At 44.3% G+C, this 20,129-nt stretch overlaps 1 protein-coding gene across 3 annotated transcripts in view; it reads right to left on the bottom strand.

Moving 5' to 3' along the window:
- The window catches only part of GCLC (glutamate-cysteine ligase catalytic subunit), a 43,971-nt gene continuing 25,077 nt past the window's right edge, over positions 1,236-20,129 (bottom strand). The window contains exons 3-16 of one of the 3 annotated variants that reach the window (XM_003482164.4): positions 19,824-20,006; positions 16,927-17,040; positions 15,286-15,344; positions 15,036-15,169; positions 9,532-9,606; positions 8,966-9,082; positions 7,765-7,903; positions 7,202-7,314; positions 6,364-6,456; positions 5,978-6,082; positions 4,045-4,126; positions 3,852-3,967; positions 3,651-3,771; positions 1,236-2,979 (exon numbers count right to left, since the gene is read on the bottom strand). In XM_003482164.4, the coding sequence (XP_003482212.1) occupies positions 2,768-2,979; positions 3,651-3,771; positions 3,852-3,967; positions 4,045-4,126; positions 5,978-6,082; positions 6,364-6,456; positions 7,202-7,314; positions 7,765-7,903; positions 8,966-9,082; positions 9,532-9,606; positions 15,036-15,169; positions 15,286-15,344; positions 16,927-17,040; positions 19,824-20,006 (1,663 nt within the window). In that variant the 3' untranslated portion in view covers positions 1,236-2,767. The remainder of the gene's footprint in view (positions 2,980-3,650; positions 3,772-3,851; positions 3,968-4,044; positions 4,127-5,977; positions 6,083-6,363; positions 6,457-7,201; positions 7,315-7,764; positions 7,904-8,965; positions 9,083-9,531; positions 9,607-15,035; positions 15,170-15,285; positions 15,345-16,926; positions 17,041-19,823; positions 20,007-20,129) is intronic. The other 2 variants (XM_021098556.1, XM_021098555.1) reach the window with 2 other exon arrangements.

The raw sequence follows: 20,129 nt of genomic DNA, 5'->3' as shown, positions 1-20,129 counted from the left end.
GCTTATCTCATCATTTATGGTTCTGTTCCCAAAGCCCTGAACCCGCAGCTGGGTTCAGGCAGTAAAGCTTATGAAAGGTGGTGCTTACTTTCTGTCGGATATATAGACAGGGTGTCATTACCTGGCATTCAGATACATACATTAGAATTAAAGACCAGTGTCATTTGAAACGTAGAATTAATCTGTGTCTAATTGAGGTACAGAAAGTGATCTAAGTCCTTGTTACTCATTGTGACCCACAGACCAGCAGCAGCAGCAGCATTACCTGGGGACTTCTTAGAAATGCAGAAAACTGGAGTCCCCATCCTAGGCCTACTGAGCCAGAAATGTGTATGCAGCTTAGTTTGACAAATCCTGCAATGGACTACTACTCAGCCACAAAAAAGAATGAAATGTCATTTGTAGCAACATGGATGGACCTAGAAATTATTAAACAAGTGAAGCAAGTTAAGGAAAAACAAGTATCTACTACATCACTTAAATGCGGAATCTAAAATATGATACAAAACAGAACCAAGACTCACAAAGAAAACATAGTTACCAAAGGGGAAAGGTGGGGGAGGGATAAATTAGGAGTTTAGGATTAACATATACACATTTCAATCTATAAAATAGATTAAAAAAAACAAGGACCTACCATATAGCTTATGGAACTGTACTCAATATTCTATAATAACCTATATGGGAAAAGAATCTGAAAGATATATGTATACATGTAATTGAATCACTTTGCTGTACACCTGAAACTAACACAATACTGTAAACCAACTAGACTCCAATATAAAAAAAAGAGAACAAAAAGAACAATGAAGTTGGGAGAAGTGGGTGGACCAGATGACCTAGGGGTTGTGGGTAGGAGAAGGATGTTGATATTGGTTGGAAACAGATATCTCTCTGTAAGACCTGGTGATTCAGTCTAAGCGGGCTCACACTGGTTTGCACCTAGCACCCAAGTTATTTGTAATCCACCATGTGACCACTGACTCAGCACTGCAGCAGTTCAGAGTAAAAGAAAAATTCACTTCCAGTGGCTATTTCTTCCCTGCCCATAGCGGGTGACAGCTACTAGGGAGGTGAGACATCTATTTCCATTTACTACAATTCTTCTTCCGAAGATCTGAGGATGGCAGTGAAGAAATCATTTCACGGAATCTGGGCTAATTAAAAAAAAAAAGACAAAACAAACAAAACTCTACCACCATCTGATTTAGCTGTAGAACTCACACATTTAAGAGTTTTCGCAATGCCAATTCCATTCTTTTATTTCCTCATACCACAAACATATTACTGCCTTTTTAGAACCTGAATTTACACAAGCAAGTTGCAAAGGAAAAGCAGGCATTCTTTAATCCTCCAAAATGCATGTATGAAATATAATACAAACCTTAGTATTTGTACATACACAGGCTTAGCTGAAGCTTTATTGCAACTTCTTAAAATTAGCATTACAGTTTAAATATTTATGCCTGTAAAGGTTTGCATAATCTACTATACATAGTTATTTCAGAAGCAGTTGAAACTTTTAATTGGGGAAAAAAACCTTGAACAAAAAGCTCTAACAATTGTGTGAAAATTAAATTATTTACAATTAAACATTTAGGGTCCTGATTCACAAAACTTAGTGCATATCATGATTTAATTATGAGTCTCAAAGAGAAGGTAAGTTGTATAAAGAATATTCCCCAAGTAAAATCTAGAATGAATCGCTTTTTAGAAGAATATAATGTGATTACTGGAAACTAGAGAAAAAGTAACCAAATAGAAACTTTAGCAAATGTGTTCAATTTGAAATTTTAAGTATACAGCAGCAATCAGAACAAACAGGCCACAACAGAAGAGCTGGTGGCTTTTTTTTTTGGCCGTGCTCGCAGCATGTGGAATTTCCCAGGCCAGGGATCAAACCCAAGCCACAGCAATGACCCAAGCCACTGCAGTGACAACACCCGATCCTTAACCTGCTACACCACGGGAGAACTCCATTGTGGCATTTTTGACATTATTCTTGGTGTGTACAGGGGAAGAACGATTCTCCCCCATTTTTCAAAAGAGAATATCAGCCCCAATCATCACTACCTGTCTTTCTTCCAACAGAGTAGCCTTCAAAGTCAATGCCAAAATTAGTAAGTTTAAACAAATAAGTTCGATGGTTTTTGTTTAGTGGTAAAAGCTATGGACAGGGTTATCCACAGTTAGCTAATCAAATTACAAAAGAATCATCATAGATAAGGTGCCAGAAATCCAAGATTCCCCTTGAAGCACTTCAGTGGATTCAATAGTGATTTTATATGTACACCAAAGGAGACGACTCAAAGAAAATTAGCAGAACAAACTGTAAGGCGAAGCAACAGGCTGCAGTGAATCAGGTCCCGGGGTAAAGTCTTTAAAAAAACAAAAATTTACAGTAATCATTTTAAACTCTGGAATGCAGATATAGTACAATTACCAGTACATTACATTTACAAAACTGCTTTGACAGTAGCTGTTCCAGAGCAAGAACTGAAAAAATGTACAAGCCAGTTCACAATGACTTTCCATACAATGTTATTAAAATACACTGTTAATCATAAAAATACTTTACTATGTACATATACACTGTATAAACTCTAGATCTACCTAACTGGAGGAAGCCTCTAAACCCACTCCTACCGAGCGGCCCAGGAAACAGTGCAGTGCTATCATCTGACCCTCACACTACGTGTGTGCAGGCTGTGAGTCCTGGGTCAATCCTTCGGTAACACAGTAACACGTCTCTCTTTCTGCAGGATATCTAGCTAGAAGCGTCGATTTTACTTCCGCTGTATTTTACTTTCCTAAATGCTGGTCCAAGTAACTCTGGACATTCACATAATTCGTTTGCAATCTGGTTACACTTTAAAAGGAGGCTATAGTTCATTTCATCAGTTATCACACTGTCTTGCTTGTAGTCCGGATGGTTTGCGATAAACTCCCTCATCCATCTGGCAACTGTCATCAATTCCCCTGAAAAGGAAAAAAAAAAAAAAACTTTTTTTGAACAACAATTTCATAGTATTTTAATTATTCAGTTTGTTTTTTTCTTTAATAAGTTGACATTTAGTGGCCAAAAGAACACAATCCTGAAAAAAATCAGCATGGCATTTTGGTATCAGCTACATGGGATGGGCTGGGAACAAGATGTTTTCCATAATGTCTGAAGAATTCCTCCCAAGGGGAGTTCCCGTTGAGGCTCAGCAGGTTACAAACCCAACGAGTATTGATGAGGATGCAGAGCTGTTACAAGGTGGAAAGTGCACTGATAGAATACCATATACTTTAATAAAAGACTACTTTAAAAACTGAATATCGTCGGGTTCAGCCTACATTAAAAGATTTTTTTTTTTTTTTTTTTTTTTTTGCTTTATAGGGCTGCACTCACAGCATATGGTGGTTCCCAGGCTAGAGGTCGAATTGGAGCTGTAGCCACTGGCCTATGCCACAGCGCACAGCAACACGGAATCCAAGCCGTGTCTACAACCTATACCACAGCTCACGGCAACACCGGATCCTTAACCCACTGAGCAAGGCCAGGGATCGAACCTGCAACCTCATAGTTCCTAGTCGGATTCATTAACCACTGCGCCACAACGGGAACTCCAAAAGATTTTTAAACAAGAAAGAAAAGCACACCATACCTGACGCCCTCTTCTTAATCAGCTTTAGGTAGTTCAGGATACTGCATCTGGTGTCTACATCCACCTCCATGTTTTCCAGGTAAGAGTTCAGGATGGGGATCAGCCCCGGGAATACCCCTTCCTGCAAGAGGTGGGAAGTGCTGTGAGCCTGAGGCGACTGGTGCCAAGGGCACAGGGTGCAGGCAGAGGTGGGGCCCCTACCTTGCCATTGATGATGGTGTCAATGCTCATAAGTGTGTACTCTGCCGCTGCCGCCACCGCCGCCTGCTCCGCGCTGCCTGTGGCCTTGCCGCAGCCATCCACCACCGCATTGCCACCTGCGGGAGAGGGTGCAGAAGGCGTCAGGGGCCTGTGTGGCCTACAGGGACCCCAGAAATGTAAGGGAATGTGGTACCTTTGCAAATATCTTTTCTGAAATAAAACATTCCCTGCAGGACAGCATCGCGCTTCTGTGCTGCTATCATGTTCTCATCAACCTAAAGGAGGAAAACAAACCATGGCAGACTCAGAACAGCCTGAAGTCAGAATGCTGCTGCTCTGCTGTGGGGCTGCGGCCCTTCTGTGGTCAGGACCCATCCCTGAAGATGTGCCTGCTGGTGGCCAGATCAGACTTGGCACTTTAATGTGAGGCTGTGTCCCGCAACCACAGATAGGGGTGTGTTTTTAAGAACAATGAGGAATTCTAACAGAAGCATACCTTAAAAATCAATGCCAAAACTTACACTCATGTGGCCACCTGCATTTTGAGGCAGCTTTGGAAACCTGGGATGCATCTATGGTGTTGAGAGAGCAGGGGACAGAGACAGGTCTGCCCCCTCCACCACCCTCAAAGCCAGGACTCACTGGAACTCCAAAAGGCTAAGGCCCCAGCTCCCCTGCTGTCTGGAATTCAGGGCTCTTTCCTCCCTGCCCCGGGGACTTTGCTGCCTCACTTTGGTGAGGAAAGGGTCAGAGTCAGCAGGCTGCTGGGTCTGTCTTTTGTCTTTTTGTTGTTGTTGTTGCTATTTCTTGGGCCGCTCCCACGGCATATGGAGGTTCCCAGGCTAGGGGTCGAATCGGAGCTGTAGCCACCGGCCTACGCCAGAGCCACAGCAACGCGGGATCCGAGCTGCGTCTACAACCTACACCACAGCTCACGGCAACGTCGGATCGTTAACCCACTGAGCAAGGGGCAGGGACCGAACCCTCAACCTCATGGTTCCTAGTCAGATTCGTTAACCACTGCGCCACGACGGGAACTCCAGGCTGCTGGGTCTGGAAGAAGGTGGGCCCTCCAAGGGCAGAAGATCACCGATGCCACCTGCCCACCTGTGGCTCTGCCATGTCCCCCCACTGAAGAGCCCCCAACACCCTATTTGTGAATTCTCCCTTTCTCCAGTGACTTTTTAAGACTCTCGAACGAGAACTTTTAAAACTTTTTAGCAGCAGTCCCTTAGTCCTATAATGAACTCTAGACAGAAGTCAGAGCGTTGTTAGGTTCAAGTTGGATGAACAGTACAGTCTTTGATTACTTAGCTTTGCCCCTCACACTCACTAATTCCTATTTTTTTTTTTTTTTTTTTTAGGAGACACATATGACCTTTGGATTAATCTAGATTCTTCTATGAATATATTCAAATAAGCATCTAAAATTCTATCATGGCTAGGAACATCTGGCTTCAATTTTTTTGGCCAAGCCCACAGAGTACATGAATTCCCAAGCCAGGGATAGAACCTGCACTACAGGTGCAACCAGAGCCCTAGCAGCGACATCAGGTCCTTAACCTGTTGAGCCACAAGGGAACTCCCTGGCTTCATTTCAAATGTTTTTTATTTCTCTTAGTTTTGACACAAATTCATAAAGATCACCAGTTTTAATTTCTGCTTTTATGAATTCCTCTTTACACCGTCCAGAAACTTCTCCAGTTTGGCTCCTCTAGGTGCCCTTTCTCTGCACTACAGCAGTCACATGCTCCTTCCACCCTAAGTCTAATATTTCAAGGGGCATAGGACTGGAGGAGACAAAACCCATTTGTCCCACCACCATCATCACCACCATGTTGAACCAAAAAGCCTCTAGAAATCAGTGGTTATTCAAATGCAACCCTCAATGACTTTCAAATAGGCTAAGGAGCTACTATTAGTACTTTTTTTTCAGGAGTCTCCATCATAACAGTACCAAAATCTATAGCATAAGCTTAAGTTCAAAAGGAGGAGGAAAAAAAGATAAGGTGGAAGGAGAGCATTTTATTCTAAAGGGTGAATAATTCCAAATGAGATCAGAACTGAAACAAACACTACATATGAATGAGCAACAGACTATGCTCCAAATCTGCACTCGCCCTCACCTTCGACAGAGGGATGAGAAAGTCCAGTTTGTAGGAGAGGATCACCCTGGTGAGCAGCACCACAAACACCACGTACGCAGAGTTCTCGAAGTCTGTCAACTGCACCTAGACAAGGAGCCCGAGACTTTGGGGACCAACTGTGCAAACAGCTCCCCCCCAGGGGCCATGCTGTCCCCCAGCATCTCCTAAGCCCCCTTCCGGGTCTGCAAGCCCCCTGCCCACCATGTGTTCTCAGAAAGCAATGCTCCTGAGCTGTTGGGCTTGCACGTAACAAGCACCCACTTGATGTGTGCCGCCTTCCAAACAACCTGGGCCTCCGACAGGGGCACAAGCATGTGGTGGGCAGCTGGCAACAGGTACATCTGAGCCATTCCTGTCACGCATACCTCCATGGGCCGGAATTCTACTCTCCACCCAATGTCGGAGTTTGGAGGAGGAGGCTTGAATCTCATCGTCTGCCAATTTGTGGACTGAATATTCTGTAATCAAAAGGCAGAGAATAAGACCAGTTTTCCCCACATCCAGGAAGATATTGAGATGATTTGATATTTAATATGGAAGGCATTCTCTTTACTGTCCACACCATCCTTCCATTTACAAACACAAAAAGATACAATTTAAGATATTCTTGGACTGTGACTTGCTAGGGAAACAACATAACAGAGGTTAGGTGACATGCCAGCAGCCCTGAAAGAGGTGGTCATACTATCTTTTGTGGGAAGCACATTTGAATTTTTCACCGTTTTTGCAAATGAGAGAAAATACTGAGTGAAAAAATTCAGGAGGGAGAGAGAGTAAGAATCATAAATAAGCGTACCTGAACCAATTCAGAATCTGTCTTAGTTCTTTGCACTGGGTCATGAAAGTCTTCGGAAGCTTCTAGGAGTTCCCATTGTGGCTCAGCAGTAATGAATTCAACTAGTATCCGTGAAGACACCAGTTCAATCCCTGGCCCCGCTGAATGGGTTAAGGATTCGGCATTGCTGTAAGCCGTGGTGTAGGTCACAGGTGCAGCTGGGATCTGGGGTTGCTGTGGCCATGGCGTAAGCTGGCAGCTGTAGCTCTGATTTGAACCCTAGCCTGTGAACTTCCATATGCCATGGGTGAGGTCATAAAAAGACAAAATAAAAGTCATCAGAGGCTTCTGTTGTCACCAACTCCTCATGGGTCCGGAAAACCGTCTCCCCTCTTGGTTAATGGAGTGAAATGCATTTCAGCAGATACCTCGAAATGGTCAGACTCATTGGCGTCGTCCAGGTGGATTTTCTCTTCAAACAGAGTTAGCGGGTCTCTGATGAAGAGGTGAGCCACATGCTGGGCCAGGAGATGATCGATGCCTGCAGAGAGAAGTCACACTGGGGTTGCTTCAAAGCTGTTCTCCGTGCCCAGTAAGATGGCAGGACAGCTTGGGAAGTTTGAAGACAGGGTGTCTGGAAGCCTAGGAAACGGCTATTTTGTGCAGAACTCTCATGTGGCCCTGGGTTTTAGCCTATGGACCCTGGGGGAGTGTCTGAGTTGCACCTGCTCCTTAACACAATGCCTGGGCGGGGAGGCAGGGCACTGCTGGGGACCTAGGGACAGACGTCCAAAGTAAGTTCTTTTCGATAAAAGTCAAGATCTCATAAACATTTAGAACTTGAAGCTTTAGGAACAAGCAGTCTCATAAGAAAAGTGAAGAGACCTCACACTAAAAACAGAAACCAGACCAGGAGTCAGCAAGAGTTTAGAAGAGCTTTGACGGAATAAAAGCTTACAATCAAATCTAGAAAAAAGGGACAGAGGCTCACCTTCCTGCAACAGCTGTTCGTAGATTTCTTCGTCTTTCGTCAGGTCGATGTCATTGTATTTCTCACCGCACTCAGATAAGTAACTGTCTATTGAATCGTATCGGGACTTACTGATCCTATACCTATTGTTCTTCAATGGCTAAAATTGCAAAAACATGAATGAATGCCATTTAAAATGATGCGGAAATAAACTAGTACCCGAAATAATTTTATTAAAAGGCTATATACTTTGACACAAAGGCTGTCCAACTTGAAAATAAGATCCTGAATAGAAGCTAGTTAACTCTGAAAAGTATTAGGAAAAATTGTATTTAAAAATCTGGAGGCAATTTAAGTAGTGTTTTCTGGTATGATTTAATTGTGTGTGTGTATACACACACACACACACGTATTTTTTTTAAAGCAGATCATCTTCATTCTTATTAAGCTAGGAAAATGCCAATGTTGAAAGCAAAAGTACAGCTTATAAAACAAAGCCATTAAAATGATTTCTCCTTTTAAGTTTATTTCTACTTAAAAAGCATGTTCAACAATTTATAGGCAATTATACAAAGACCAGAGCAGCAGTAGTACAGCCCTGGTCAAGCACATCAGAATCACCTATGAGGGCTCCTTTAATTAACGCCTCGCTCTAGTCTCAGTTCTGGACATACTTACTTTCTGGGTCTACAGTAGGCCTGAGTATCTATTTTTAAAGACCTTTATAAGTAGTTCTGATGCACACTCTTGGTTGAAGGGATGCAGGGGCACAATTCAACATGCAAACAAGAGGCATAAGCCTACACTTATTAGGCAAACGCTTTATAAGGAACCAAAGAATCTGACAATAGATTACACGCTTCACAGTGCGAACATCACAAAGCGAGTACATAGCACCAAAAAGCCTTCTGGTAACAATAGCCATCAGCACTGACCTCCAAAATCTAGAAAAACTACACTCCTAATTTTAGAAGATAAAACAGATCTCAACAAATGATGAAAACTAACTCCCCCAACCCCACCCTTACCCAGTCAGTTCCCACATTCTCACCCCCAACACACTGTGAAGTCAAAGGCAGGTTGATAACCTGTCAGTTTCTTCCCACACATGACAAACGCACTCAGGGTAAATACTTAAGGGAGACATCAACATCGCGAGTGGTTACAAGCACCCCACTTTACCTACTGGATTTACAAGGCTAATAAGGAAAAGCATTCCCACCTCCAGGCCTCTCTCCTCCCGAGTTCTATCATCTACAGATGCAGAAATCACGCCCCAGCGACAATCAATGTCTGACACATAGCCTCGGTAAAAAGGAGACGCAGCACTCAAAGCCATCTAAAAACAAACAGAAGTCAGCAAGTTCAAAGTGTCACTTACATGCTTTTCATGCAGTTACCTTTGGTCAGGAGGAATCAATTTATGCAACCCATACAGAGTTCTACCTTAGCGACTGTGCCCGCTTCCTCAGAGTGAAATACACCCGAGGGGACTCAAATCCTCACATCTGATTCATTTATACTCTCCTCTCTGTAACGTGAGGACACTTGGGACACGAGAGGGGAAATGTGTGCTCAAACTCGACACTTGGACACATAAATGCCTTACCAGCAACAGGACTGGTTAGACTCTGACCCATCAGCTCTAACTCTGCATACTACTCGTGTTAGTTCAGTTCTAAATGAAGTCTTAACTGGACTTAAATAGCACACGGTCAGCAAATTTTGCACATGCAGTCTTTATTTTCTACAAAGAAGTTTTTAAAATCAGATGTAATTTCTACTTACGACAATTGGGCAGATAGTGGCCAACTGATCATAAAGGTATCTGGCCTCAGAGATGCTGCAGGCTTGGAACGTTACCTGTTTAAGAAGTGTGAGTTATTAGACAACTACACAAAACCATTACCATCCTTGCAGGGAGTCAAATCTGAGAAGGAGGGTGGCTGGGCGTGGCATGTAATGATCGGTCATACTACTGACCACACTTCATACAGGAGTTGGAGTTTTGCTTTAAAAGCTGTCTGGGATGCATTCTGCTCAAAAATGGATTTACTCATGTTCACATCTAATATAAATAACCATGCTCCAAAGTTAAGTAAAATTAAGTAAGATATCAGGAATGAAAATTAAGACCCAGATTAACGGTGAAGTTCATCTAGGCATTTCCTCCTCTGCTGGCTTATTTCCTTCTACAGCCGCACATCTGACATCCAGTTACCTGAGGGCTTGTATCAATTATGGTACAAAAGGGATTTGGAGATGCAAATGATGGGTCTCAAAGTTCACTGGTGGCACCACGGGAAATTGCTGGAAAGGGGCAGGACCAGAGGAAAGGGAGAGTAGTTAAAACCCAGACACTGTCCAGGAAAAGCTGAGCACCAGTGGGAAGAGGCACAGTGGAGCCAAAGCGGGCCTGGTGGTCGGTGCGGGCAACCAGTGCGGACCAACTTGGGCTTTGCCTGGGTGTTCCTGGGACAGGACAGGAAGCAGCAGCACCACGACACGATGGGCACACAACCCAAGCAACAGCACAAAAGCCCTGTGAGTGGCCTGGTTTCCAGCGCTGGTACCAGGAAGAAAAACTTGAACTGGAGAAGTATCTGGGGAGCAGGCCCTAATATTTACACTAAGAAGGGCAGATGGCCTAGGAAGCCCACACAGGAGGGTGGGTAGGACCTACGAGTTAAGCAGAGATGATCGCATAACGGATTAGTACATATCCTCGAGAAAACAACCACCCCCACACCCCCAAAGAAACAAGCAAAAAACCCACTGCCCCTCTGCAGGGTGCAGGGCAGCGAAAGGGGCAGAGAACACCAAATGTGGCTGTGGTAGCACATAAGAGTTCCCACATCCTATTGTTATTTAATAATGACAGTGTGAATTTAGTGTCAGTGCAGGAAATAATTTAAGTGCTTAACATTTGAAATAACTGCTGAGTGCATGTTTATTGTTTCAATCACAACTTGTTAGTTCCAGTAGTAGTCAGGTCTCAACTTTCCCTGTTTTGTTTTTTGTTTAAACAGCAGAGTAGCGGCCCCACCCCTAAACTGTAAGCCCCAGGAGGGCAGAGGTCTGCCCTGTGGTCCTCTATCCCCAGCATGTCTGGGGTAGAGGGTCTGACACCCACTTAGTCCTTAATATTTAGTAAGTGCATAGAGTATCTAGAAGGAAAGAAGGTGCCAAAGAGAACACAGGATCAAAGGTAAGTTTTATTTTTATAAAACGGTGAGATACTTGAAAAACTGACCCTATGGCCCAAACTTACAGGGATTGAGATTAAAGTGTTCCCAAGTTTTCTGACTGCTGATTGTTCTTCAACATACATCTCTTAAGTTTATCTAGGTCCTTTCTTGTATTAGTCTTACAAGTTTTAGAGTGTCTGTTATTTTTGTTTTTAAGACACTATAATAAGTATTTTTTCTTTTCAGGTTTTTTTTTTTTTTCGTCTTTTTTGCCATTTTTCTTGGGCCGCTCCCGCGGCATATGGAGGTTCCCAGGCTAGGGGTCCAATCGGAGCTGTAGCCACTGGCCTACACCAGAGCCACAGCAACGCAGGATCTGAGCCGCGTCTGCAACCTACACCACAGCTCACCGCAATGCCGGATCATTAACCCACTGAGCAAGGGCAGGGACCGAACCCGAAACCTCATGGTTCCTAGTCGGATTCGTTAACCACTGCGCCATGACGGGAGCTCCCTCTTTTCAGTTTTTTGATTGGCTTCTCTTAGATGGCCTAGTACAAACTAGACAATTCACAGGTAAATCCTGAAAACAAAAACATGCTTAAGAAAATTAGCAACTAGAATTCAATAGCCGGGTCATGACAGAGATACAACTTAGTTATTCTAAATATATTTAGTGACTAGCTCCCTTACACTAAGCCTGATATAGCTACTGCCAAACCATGTAGGACATGACTATGGAAATGGCTTTAGTGGGGGGAAGGAAAAAAGAGCTCTTAACGTCTTAAAAAGATAGGAATATATGGAGTTCCCATCGTGCTCAGCAGTTAACGAACCTGATTAACCATACATAAGGACAAAGGTTCGATCCCTGGTCTCGCTCAGTGTGTTAAGGATCAGGCGTTGCTGTGAGCTGCTGGCGTAGGTCACAGACTCGACTCAGATCTGACGTTGCTGTGACTGTGGCTCCAATTAGACCCCTAGTCTGAGAACCTCCATATGCCACGGATACAGCCCTAAAGACAAAAAAAAAAAAAAAAAAAAGGTAGGAATATACAAATGGTTTTGGTATCCTTTTAAAGTATCATATAAGAAGAGAAGCAATGTCACTGGGAAATTGATGAGGAGTAAAAAAAAAAAGAAAAGAAAAGCATGAAAAATAGAGTTAGAAACCTAAATATGTAAAATTTACCTGGAACCCAGTTCTGGAGACACAGGATTTTTCTTTCTTTTTTTTTAATGGCTGCCCCCACAGCATATGGAAATTCCCAGGTCAGGGATCGAACCTTCACCTCCGCAATGACCCAAGCCACCGCAGTTGGGTTCTTAAACCACTGCACCACAGTGGGAACTCTGCCACAGGATTTTCTTAGTGGGGGGGAGCTTGTCACAACTTATTAAACGATTCCTGAAAAGTCCCCCAAGAATTAAGAATTTGAATAGGGTTAAGATGCCTTTTGTCCTGTACAGTAAGTTGCTCACTAACCTTAAAAATAATACTTTGAAATAATTTTTTTCTTGCTTTATTGTAATAAGCAGTTTCTAGTGCTCATTTAGATAAAGCAAGGATTTCCACAGTGATTGGTGGAATTTGTTTCATTTACCACACACTGACACTGTAAGTGCTAATGATTTTTAAGTGGCATGTTGAAAACAGGGTGCTGGGCACGCCACTGAGAAAAAGAAAACAACTTTCAACCCACGACAAAGCCTAAATTGGATGGAAAACTCTATCTACAGGAAATAAAAATGTAAACTGTCTACCCTTAGGACATATTTATTTGGTATAAATGCAGTGTTTCAAGGGAAAGAATATCCCTTTGGAATGAGGCAACTGTGCTACCCATGGCAAAGCACCATGGTTTAATATTAAACCAAGGAGACAAGGCAACTGGCACAATAGCACTGATATAATTTTAAAGCCAAGCCCTCTAAGTTCTAGAGCTCTTTAGAAGTATTTCTCTTTAGAAATATTTGTAATTAAGATAGGAAAGCTGATACGCAGTTAAAAGTCAAAAGGTCTCTTTTTTATGACACGTGACCATCTGTAGGGAAACTCACTGGCCTAGGTTTGTTTGGAAGACATGTTTTATCATCAATATAAGTCAAGAGAAGCAGGGGGAAATATTACCCTTGGCTATGGTTATTTAAACACATTTAGCATGGAAAATCTGACTCTGGCATTCAATTTTGATTACACATAGTTATAAAAACACATCCGAGGTGTATGTCCAAGAAGGTGTGTGTCTATGTGCAGTTGTCTGAGATGATGGACACGGGGTCCCTGGCCCAGTGGACAGCCAGTGGGCTGGGAAGGAGGAGGTGGCGGGGAGGCTTATGTGGGGCCAGCTTTCTATTGCTCAGGACCCCTTTCTCATCAGCCAAATAATCAGCACTGGATAAACTCTCCTTGGATAATGACAAGCAGCATCTCCCCCTTCCCTTTGAAAAAAATTTTCAGCTTCAAACTTTTAATTTTGCGCCACCCCTACTTCTGTTCTAATATGAATTCAAACAAATTAAAGGTTAAAATAAGTATTTCTGTGAATAAAAACAATGAAAAAATACTAGCTCAGAGTCAGACCTAAAAGGGGCCCAAATATAAACCCTTCTTTCAACTGATGAGAAAACCAAGGCCAGAAGAAGAAAAGGGAGTTACCCAAATACCTAAGAAGTAACAGCCGGATGGGTCCTGTCCCACCCACCCCCATCCCCAAGTCCTCCATGCTGCCAGGGGAGAGGGCACCAGTAACCTTTTTTAAAATTTTTATCTTTTATTTTTCTTCATTTCAGGGCCACACCTATTGCAATATGGAAGTTCCCGGGCTAGGGGTCAAATCGCAGCTGCTGGCCTACACCACAGCCATCCCAGATCCGAGCTGCATCTGGAACATACACCACAGCTCAAAGAAAAGCTGGATCCTTGAACCCACTGAGCAAGGCCAGGGATCGAATCCGAGTCCTCATGGATACTAGTCGGGTTTGTAACACGCTAAACCACGTCAGGAACTCTCGGGTCACCTGTAATCTGATTAGATCCAGGGGAAGTTTTAACCAAGCAATTAAGAGAAAGGATATTCCATCCCTGTGCAACTTAGCCAGGGGCAAGGCAAACATGGGCTGCTAAATACTTCTTCTTCTTCTACCACTAGATGGCCGTGTAGGAAAATAAAATTTAAAGTTCAAAAAACCCCTCCCTCGGATCACAAACTCTGCAGTGCATCCATTAAAGTCCATTTTCAGAAATAAGATTTGAGTGGTGTTTACGATCTCAAAGCTAGACCGTCAGTAGATGGCAGCAAAAATTTGGCACAGAAAGCCGAGACAGTAACCACAGAATATTGCACATTTTAAGTTCATTAACAAGCATGTCTTCATAGTGAATTGTAGAGTCTGGAAATTCTGTCCAGAGATAACTTCCAATGAATTTACTTAAATAACTTCACTGGTTTTCAGACAGATGGTACAGTTATTTCAGCTGATTAAAATGTTGGAGTTTCCGTCGTGGCGCAGCAGAAATGAACCCGACTAGGAACCATGAAGTTGCGGGTTCAATCCCTGGCCTCACTCAGTGGGTTAAGGATCTGGCGTTGTTGCCGTGAGCTGTGGTGTAGGTTGCAAATGCAGCTTGGGTCCTGCGTTGCCGTGGCTGTGGCGTAGGCCGGCGGCTACAGCTCTGATTTGACCTCTAGCCTGGGAACCTCCACATGCCGTGGGTGCAGTCCTAAAAAGCAAAACAAATAAAAAACAAAAAAATAAAATGTGATATTTATTTATTTATTTATTTTTAGGGCCACACCCAAGTCACACAGAAGTTCCAGGCTAGGGTTCAAACACAGCAACAGCCACAGCAATGCTGGATCCAAGCCGCATCTGAGACCTAAGCTGCAACTTGTGGCAATGCTGGATCCTTAACCCACTGAGCGAGGCCAGGGATCAAACCCACATCCTCATGGATACTAGTCAGGTTCATTACCACTGAGCCTCAACAGGAACTCCCTATAATGTAATTTTTAAAAGAGAAACATATGCATAGAAAGAAAAGAAGTTAATAAATACAAATGGATGGGGGCCGCTCGCCTCTCTGGATATTTGAAACAATACCTGGAGACAGCAATTGCCCATCCCAAAGCCCATGGCATCCATGTAAATGTGGTCCGGCTTAGAAGCCTTCGCTGCTTCATCATCCTCAGGAAATGTTTCTATAAATGGAGACGGTGTGTTCTTGTCCTTAAATACTGCAGTGATAATTAAAAAAAAAAGAGAGAGAGAAAGAAAAGAGCAGGAAATGGGTGAGAGTCTAGGATGAACAACGGGTGGGGCGTCTCTCCCACCCACCACCTCTGAGACTTACTTGGGACATTGATGACAACTTTCTCCCCTCTCCTGTGCCGGATGTTTCTTGTTAGGGTACTGAAACAGACAACAAACGTCACAAGGTGGTCACCTAGGAACCAGCATGCAAAAGAAGAATTGGATAATATGCAAGTACACAGAACGAAATCCTCCCTCTAACTAATCCTCTCAGACAACCCTACAGAAAATTCACGTGCACCAAGAGACGCTGAGAGGATTTCCTGAAAGGAGGCTTTGCACTAATACCACATCCTCTGACTCTCTCCCCTGCCCAAGCCCTGACCCCAGGCTCCCCGTGACTCACAGAACCAAGCTCAAGGGTTCAATGTCTGCCGTGGTCTGGCCTCGCTCTGTGTTTCTACATTTCCCATGTTAAGTCCAAAGTCTTGAGCCAAACTGTAGTTAAGACTCACTGCACCACTGGGCCCCAGTACCTCATCACCCCCACCACACCCAGCCTGCCACATTATTCCTTATCCTCCAGACCACAACGTCTGTTCCAGAAAGCCCCAGGCACGCCAGGGCTGCAAGCACTGGACATGCGGCCAGTGTTAATCAAAATGTGCTATGAGGGTGACACGTACCAGGCTTTGAAGACTTGGTACAGAAATAAAATTTCTTGTTAATGATTTAAAAACACTGATTACAAGTTGATGTAACATTTTAGATATACAGGGTTAAATCAAATGTTATAAAGTACACTTTTACTTTTTTAACACGGCTACTAACTTATTATTGAAATTACACCTATGGCTTATATTATGGTTCTACCAGACAATGCGACTCTGGGCTCGGCTTAAATGTCACCTCTGTCAGGAGGCCTGCCTTTGACTCACTCCCTCAGTCAGAAGCACCCTCCTCTCTCCAAGGAAGATCCCTGGTATTATCATCTTTGGACACTCATCATAATCCACGTTTTCATGCAGCCAAATAGCCCTGTTTTCCCCTTGACACACTCTTAACACTTGGTGTGGGAAACTATGTTTATGTATCTTTAGCCCCCACCACCAAAGATTCTGCATATAGCTAGTGTGCAGAATTCCTGTTACAGGAATGAACACTGAGAAGTCACAGGTCCCTCACTCTAGGTCAGGAGCCCGAGTTCAGGACAGCGTGAGACACAAAGGTACGAAGCTGAGATCAAACTGGTGTGGGCCTGGAAGTAACTTGAAACCCAGGAATGAAAGGTACACATTATCGGACCTAGAAGTTAATGGAAGTTAATAGCAGAGAGGGCCTGTTACACACACACATACTGTGCATATTTTATCTTACTGTCAAGGTACGTGGGGGAGTGGATCAGATACTGGTGGTAACTTACAGAGGGGAGAAAGGTAAGAATAACGAAAAGAAGGCTTTCCCAAACAGGTGTTTAGAGAACCAGGACTGGAAAAAAATCTGCAGCGAAGTGAACAACTTTAGGATGACTTGGAAAACGGGCAAAGGCAGACTGCATACAAGCAGCACCCATTAGGCAGCCTTGGGGGAGCAAGGGCGTGAACAGGTATGGCCATGGCGCTGCTGGCTTCTCCGGTTAACTGCCAAAGGAATGGGCAAGTGGCCAGTAGGGATCTGGGGGTGTGGGGGGGAAACACACCTCACCCTCTGAAGGCGGGGCCTGGGTGGTCCGCACACTCACCTGAAACGCGGGTGCTTGTTTATCGCTTCGTCTGGAAAGAAGAGGGACTTGGAAGCTCCTTCTTCCACGGGGTTGGGCTTGTACTCAGGCAGCGTGAACCCCGGGCAGCCTAATCTGCGACAAATTGAAGAACTAAATAGACAGAATCTGGCTCCAGGGGTGAACAACACTGCACATGTAACGCTGCCCTTTCCAGGGGGCTCGGCACACAGGTGCTCTGTGAACACTGCACTCTTTGCAGCCGCGCCTTTGCGGTCTGTCTTGCTCGCCATGCTCTTCTCTTGTGACTCCAGCCCTGTACTGATTTTATCAGAGTCTCCATCTGCTCAGGGCCTACAGAACACTTACGGCCGCCTCGGCTGTTTCTGCCACGTGGCTCCTGCGGCATCTTCCTGTCCCAGCTCTGACCCCTGCACATTACCACCTCCCCATAAACTTGGTTGCCTGTCACCTCATGCAACCCCTCCAGATTAGGCGGGCTCTCTCTGCCAGTGTCCCCGGCCATGCCCAGATCTACCTCTGGAGGCTGAAAGTCAACCCTATTATCTCACTTAACCTAAGGAAGAGCTTTATTTAATTCCAACACTGAAATGAAACTCCATATTTATCTCTCAATGTAAAACTCAAATTCCACATCATTGGCAGTGAGGTCATCAGCTCTTCCAAGTTAGGAATTTTAAGGTCATTGTTCAGTGTGATGTGACAGAGGACACGGTCTCACAAATTTAGCAGAAAGAAAGCAAGACAGACCCCTGCAGGGTGTAGATCCATAGAAACCTTTTGGTTGGGAGCCAAGACTAATTAGCCTGTGCCTTACTTTCAACCCCATCTTTAGTAAAACCAGCTGCTCACATTTGAAGATCTTATCTGGAAAACAATTCCCAGCTCCAATGGGGGCTCCTGAGAATTCCTGCAGCCACGTGCATGTGAGCCTGCAGCCTTAGGGAAAGCCTTGGAGGAGAGTGACAACTAGAACCAGAGGGTTCTCTGCTGACCAGAATCAGGCTGGAGGAAGGGAGGTGAGCATGTGTGTGTCTGGACTCAGGTCCTCATCTCCAAGCTCTGGTCTCCATTTAGAACAGCAGTGCCCAGCAGAATCTCCACAGCCATGGGAATGGTTCCCATCTGCACTGCCCAGGACCAACGAGGCCACAGGCGGTACTGAGCACTGGGATTGAGGCTAGTGAAGGTGAGGAACTGAATTTCTCATCTTACGTAGTGTGATTAGTTGAAATTTAAATAGTCATGAGACAACTATTTGGATTACAAAACCACATCACCAGTTTCACCTGTTTACAGAATCACAGTACTTACACTTGAGAATCTAAGTCTTGGAGTTCCCACGTGGCTCAGTGGGTTAAGAACCCAACGAAGTCTCTGTGAGAATTCAGGTTCAATCCCTGGCCTTGCTCAGCAGGTTAAGGATCCAGCACTGCCATGAACTGTGGTATAGGTAGCAGATGCGGCTCAGAGTCCAAGTTGTTGTGGCTGTGGTGTAAGCCTCAGATGCAGCTCTGATTCAACCCCTAGCCTGGGAACTTCCATATGCTGTAGGTGTGGCCTTAAAAGGACAAAAAAGAATCTGAGTCTTCTTTTCTCTCGATCCCCAAATAAAATGTTCCTTATCATTTAACTCTGGATAGAAGGTGAGGCTTTCACAACTAAACAATTATTACTCTTGTTTTGCTTACAAATCCAAAAATATCCTCTCTATCGTAAAACATATGGTTAGGAATTCCCGCCGTGGCGCACTGGAAATGAATCCGACTAGGAACCATGGAGTTTTTAGGTTCGATCCCTGGCCTCTCTCAGTGGGTTAAGGATCTGGTGTTGCTGTGAGCTGTGGTGTAGGCCGGCAGCTATAGCTCCAATTACACCCTTAGCCTGGGAACTTCCATATGCCACACCCACGGCCCTAAAAAGCAAAAAATTAAATAAATAAATAAAAGATGTGGTTAGGCTTTTTTTTTTTTTTAGAAAAATTAGATTTTTAGAATAAAACTTATTCCTAGCACAACTCTCCTCCCTTCATAATAATGTAAGAGAAAGCAAAAGACACTTCTCTAGATGTCTGATGAGTGGCTTAAATAAGGTTTCAACTATTTATTTATAGAGACGTTATCAGGGAGCGTTCAGAAAACAACATTCCCCTTAAGGGTCCTTCTAAGACCAGCGGTGTGACTGTGGATACCTGTGCTCACGTTTATCAGGAAAAGAGTTCTAAGTGTTCCGGGCCATGGATACCAGTCCCCAAAGCACTTCTGAACCTTGGGGAGGTAAGCATACTTTGCCACAAGCTCACAGATACCTAGCAGAGATAACCAGATTTATGATTTGGGAGAACTGCATTCCTGTGTACAGGTCCTATGCGTAACTGCGTATTTACGGACCTCATTCTAAGCTAAGAGCAGATTCCACTGTTTTGTTTTTTTTCTTTTACAAAATTTTTTGACAATATTTACTTTTACAAACTTTTAGCCGTACTAGATTTGATGACAAATCCTAAATCTTTTCAGCACAACCCAACGTGACCCAATGACTAGGCCCCATTAGGCCCTGGGGGCACTAATGCCAGCCCCCCAGCAGGGGCCTGGTGGAGCAGCGTGACAGTGAGCGAGGGAGCACTGATCACCTCCTTCCTTCCGGAATCAGGGTTGCTCCCTCCCCTAGTCTGGGGATGTGGATGCGGTGCTCAGCAGTCCCAGTAGCCTTGGGTCCTTCCCAGGGAGCCAAGACAGTCCTCACCAGGGTCCTCCTGGTCGCCACCATTGGCAGAGGCTGGCGTGTGACTCTGTTGCAGATGCATGTTTAATTGTCCACAAAGCATGAGAGCCCCAGAGTCAAGTGCTGGGATCAGATGCAAGATGCCCACCCGGCAGGCCGATACAGGAACTAACCTGGGAAATGAAGTGATTGTGCAGAGAGCCTGGTTTTCCCCCAGTAAAGACGTGGCCTCTTTGCGGCGTTTCCTCATATTGTCCTCCACCGTGTTGAACTCGGACATGGTCCCTCCGTACGGCTGGCCGGGAGTCCCTTCGATCATGTAGCTCCCATACTCTGGTCTCCAAAGGGTAGGATGGCTACAGGGGAGAACAAGTGTCATTCCATCTTATTCTGCTGCTGCTGCTGCCATCTGCTCCCTTTTTAGTTTTGCAAAAGTTGCTTCAAAAAATTTAGAAGCCACTGGGTATAAGTGAAGCCAA

The sequence above is a fragment of the Sus scrofa genome, chromosome 7, assembly GCF_000003025.6.
Source record: "Sus scrofa isolate TJ Tabasco breed Duroc chromosome 7, Sscrofa11.1, whole genome shotgun sequence".
NCBI lineage: Eukaryota > Metazoa > Chordata > Mammalia > Artiodactyla > Suidae > Sus > Sus scrofa.
Note: the sequence above shows the minus strand (reverse complement) of the source record. Positions and strands in the feature narration are given on the sequence as shown.